At 35.3% G+C, this 4,720-nt stretch overlaps 1 protein-coding gene across 1 annotated transcript in view; it reads left to right on the top strand.

The window, feature by feature from the left end:
• Window positions 1-4,720, top strand: part of ccdc85ca (coiled-coil domain containing 85C, a) — a 47,482-nt gene that overhangs the window by 26,457 nt on the left and 16,305 nt on the right. Inside the window, exon 2 of the mRNA XM_016460561.1 lies at window positions 3,903-3,982. Within this exon, the coding sequence (XP_016316047.1) occupies window positions 3,903-3,982 (80 nt within the window). The remainder of the gene's footprint in view (window positions 1-3,902; window positions 3,983-4,720) is intronic.

Here is a 4,720-nt window from a genome sequence, read left to right as displayed (position 1 = left end):
GCATTGTATTTTGTGTTTTCGGGTTACAGGGTTACAATGGATAATGGAAAATGTCCTGGAAAATTACTACATTTTTCTAGATATTTTTCTTACCGTGCACTAACTGATCAACAAACTCAAGTACAAGCTACTAACAAGGTGTATCATAAATGAACAATTATTCAATTATTATTATTATTATTAAATTAAACAATTGCTAATAGCAGCCAACTTAATTCATGTGAATTGTGTACTGCTAGGCACCTTTGGTTTCCTCTTTTTGTGTAATTTAGATGGAAAATGTGTGCCTTTTTTATCGTTTGAGTCACTTATCAAAAGTTGCTAAATGTTGCCAAATAAATTTTTTAAAATAACGAAATTTTTTGTTGCTAGGTGCTTTTGGAAGAAAAAGTTGCTAGGGTAGTCTGAAAAGTTGCTAAATCTAGCAACAAAATTGCTAAGTTGGCAACACTAGCAGAGAATGTCCAATTGAGCAGAGATTGCTAGAGATGGGCGACGCTCTCACGACCATCCCTAACTTTGTGTCGCTCGTTTGATAACCCGGGGGCGTTTATTTTTGTCCTTTTTGAATGTGACTACATATGTGTTTAAGTTCCTTTCATAATGCCCTTCGTTTTCCCACTGTCAACAATTGAAAGCTTGTGCAATTCTCTATTAATTCTCTACGCTGATAATGGCTGTATTCAGATCTGGGCGTATACCTCATTTCTGTGGGTTACCCAACAAAACATTACAGAGGGGTGTAGAAAACTATTTTTCTGGCATGTTCAAAGAGTTCCTGCTGCATTTCAGCCCTGCGGAGATAAAAGACTCTCCGGCTGTGAATGGAGCGGGAGGGAGTGTAGCGTTCCGCTCCGTCTTCCTCCGGTCAGCGGTGGGGAACGCCAGAGGTGGGTTGAGGCGGGGGTTATGTACGTGGCAGAACCGGTCAGGCTTTGTAGACAGCCTCGCTAATCAGCTTGGCTGTGTGTCAGGTGATCAGATGTACTGTAGTTAGATTATAGGGTCACAAGGATTGGCAAAGAGGATTAACGAATCAGGACCTCTGCCTACCACTATGGTTCTGGTGGGCACATAAACATGTGTCCATCCCAGAGTTATATTTAAATTAAATTACCTTTCAAATCGCCATCTTCATGCATGTATTATTGTCAGAGATGAATAAAAAACAAATGCAGTGATTGGTTTGGTGCTCCTCATTAAGGGATCATCAGATACTGTAAGCAAGTAAGAGGCTGCAGTGACACCTGGTGGTGATAACGGTCTTGATCATTGATTTCACTGTGATGAAACATACAAAATGGCCGGGAAAGCATAAGATGATTGATTGGAAAATGAGGACTGGGCATGGTTTATTAGTTCTGGGTTCAAAGGGCGTAAGCGACAAACCTTTGAATCTCATTTCAAATGGCCGGGCGGCCCATCCATGACTGATGTTGTTAACATCTTTATGAAGGATATCAGTGTGAGCAGAAACGTGTGCGACAAATCTCAAATTAATTTTTGTGAAAATATAGTACCGTTCAGAAGTTTGGAGTCTGTCTCTCATGCTGCATTAATTTGATCAGAAATACACTAAATAGTAATTTGCTAAATATTTGTACAATTTAAAATAGCTTGTAATCATTCTAATATACTGATTTGGTGCTCAAGAAACTTTCTCGTAAAAAAAAAAAAAAAAACAGCTTAATATTTTTTGTGGAAATGTAATACTGTTTTCATATTCTTTGATTAATAGAAATTTCAAAACAGCATTTATTTGAAATAAAAAATTTCTGTAATATTATAAATGTTTTTACTATAATTTTTGATCAGTTTAATGCATCCTTGTTAATTTCTTTAAAAGCTTTCAAATCTTACAGACTCCAAACTTTTAATATGTAGTGTATAAAATATAATTTTAAATAAAATAAAATAAAAATAAAATACAAAACTCATTTGTATACAGTATTAAACAGGAGGTCCCTATTCTGTAACCTAAGGGCCCCTTGGTCTTTCAGAGAAAATGAAAGCAAGAAAATCCTTGATGATTCATTCTGCTGTCATTGAAGGTCTCCGTTACCTTTATCTGTCCAATCCCACAATCCTTACTTAGTTCCTGTGCGACACACACTCTGTGTGTGTTTGTGTACGTGAGCGTGTGCGTGTGCATACTCTCAAACAGCTAATCTCTTCAGTCTTCACTCCTGAATGGTGCCAATGCATGGCACCCACATCACCCTCATGACGTCTGTCTTCTGGAATTTGTAACACTTGGATATTTGTAGTACAAAAAAATAAAAAATGCTGACATTGTATCAAGTGATTCAAATACAAGAAATGATAATTATGTACCAAATGACTCTCTTGAACACTTGATTCTGATTGGTCAATTGTTGCATTCGGCAAGCAAATATATTTGCATAATGCCAGCTAAATTGTATTATTGTTTTATAATTGTTTTATTTTATTCCCAGGCTGCATTATCTTGTTTTTCTCACATAAAAATATTTGATTTGATTTGATTTTACTTTACTTTTTTTGTTGTTGATTGATACAAGACCTTTCTGTTTTGTGTCTGGGTCCTGATCACCCAGTTTGGGTTTATTTCGCGATATTGGCCAGATGACTCATCATTGGATTTAGATATTTTAGTATGTTTAGATAACTAAGCACCTCTTGGTCTCTTTCAGGAGGGTTTCTAGTACGCAAGGGATATTTGTGGATTTTCAACATAAAATTACGAGGCAGACATGCTCCTTTTTGCATCTACTCAGGCCGGCAGGCCCTCCATCACCAAAAGGTCATGAAAGGCATGCTGGGAATGCAGCATACACACAAGACCAAACACTTCAGGATCCTCTTCAAAACTGTTTTTTTTTTAATCCTGATTCATTGGGTTTTACTTCACAGACATGAAATCAGTTTGTTTACCCTTGCTTCTAGTTTCTTTGACGTCTGATTCTGTTGGAGACAAATGTCAGATGGCTTAAATGAAAGCAGCTTGTGTGTGTCAAGGGCAGTGTAGATTTCCTGATTTGAGATTTCTTTGTTGTCTAAATGACCTCTTTAAAGTATAAGCCTTTATGTGATCATGTAGGATGTGAATTGTGCAAAACGTTCGTCTTTCAGCGTCTTTCTTTTGCTTTGACAGATGTCTCCTATTTAACTCATGTAGCCGCAGTGCATTCTGGGATATGGTATTGTATGTCAGTGCCTAATAGAAAGCAGCACTATTTCAACATGACTCAGATTCCGGGATTACTAAATCACTTTTAGGGAGTTTTCACAGTAAAATGGTTTTCATAACATAAGAAATTATGTTTGGAGAAACTTGAGTAGGGCCGAAAAAAAATTACACAGGTTGAAAAATAGGGGCCACACAGAACTGCTGATCATCTTGACTCTATTAACTGTCCTGATCTCAAAGGATTGAATTGAAAATAAGAGGAATGCATATATATATATATACTGTATATATACACACTACTGTCCAAAAAAGTACTTTTATTTCTCAAGGATGCATGAAATTAAGCAAAAGTAAAGACTATTAAATTTTTTTATACTTATTTTTCAGATAAATGTTCTTTTGAACTTACTATTCGTCAAACAATTCTGAAATTCCACAAAAATATTAAGCAGCATTGATAATAATAAGAACCGTTTCTTGAGCACCAAATCAATATTAGAATTATTCTGAATAATTTCAAGTTGTAGTGTAATTTCACAATTTTCACAATTCACATTAATATTTTACTGTATTTTTTATCAAATAAATACAGCATGGCTTTTTTCAAAAACATAAAAAAATGTTACTGACCCAAACTTTTAAATTATAGTTCATGTGATGTTCTATATACAAAAATGCCATTTTCCAAATTTTCTAATTAATTTCTCTTTTGTCCCCTCTATTCTTTGTGCAGATTCATCTTCAAGCTACATCTGCCAACTTGAGACTAAAGTCCGGATTTTAGAGGATGACAACAAGCAATTGTTATCCCAGGTAAGAGTCTAGACCTTAAACTCTTCTGGTAATGTGATAGTAAGGTACATGTCATGAAAACGCAAAGCTTCCTTCCTAGTTCAGAATCCAGAGGTTAACCAATCATAACAGGGTCGTTTTCATATAGAAATATACATATTAATATATCAGCCAATAGAATTCTAAGGGCCAAAGAGAGTGAAAAGTGGTCATGTAGATCTAAATTCAACTGTTCAACTGAAAAAGCTGACTTATCTGAATCGGGAGAGAAACATGCACAGATCAAGCACCGCCTACAAGCAAAAACACTCTACAAAAACAGTTCTAAGCAAATATGTTGGTGGTTTTTGGTGTAAGAGGATAACAGGGGATGGACTTTCTAAGTCGAGGAAGCATTATTATGAATTATGGACTGGTATTTCACCAGAAGTAACAGTTTAAAGTTAAAACACCTTTTATTGATGGATTTTTTTTTTTTACAATCATGTAGCTTTTCACTTCACAAGACATTAATCGATAGATTGGAGTCGTGTGGATTACTTATGGATTGTTGTGATGCAGTGTTAATTTCATTGACAAATAATTTTCGTTATAATTTTCGTCAACAACATTTTTTTCACCGACGATAAGGAACTAAAACTCTTTTTGAATGACAAAAACTATGATGAAAATGTATTGACATTTTCGTCAACGAATAAAAACGAGACGAAAATGTTAGGGAGGGACGATTTGGGAAGAGATTCATTCAGAACGAATCTG

The sequence above is a fragment of the Sinocyclocheilus anshuiensis genome, unplaced genomic scaffold (assembly GCF_001515605.1).
Source record: "Sinocyclocheilus anshuiensis isolate Anshui unplaced genomic scaffold, SAMN03320099.WGS_v1.1 scaffold2047, whole genome shotgun sequence".
Taxonomy (NCBI): Eukaryota; Metazoa; Chordata; class Actinopteri; order Cypriniformes; family Cyprinidae; genus Sinocyclocheilus; species Sinocyclocheilus anshuiensis.
Note: the sequence above shows the minus strand (reverse complement) of the source record. Positions and strands in the feature narration are given on the sequence as shown.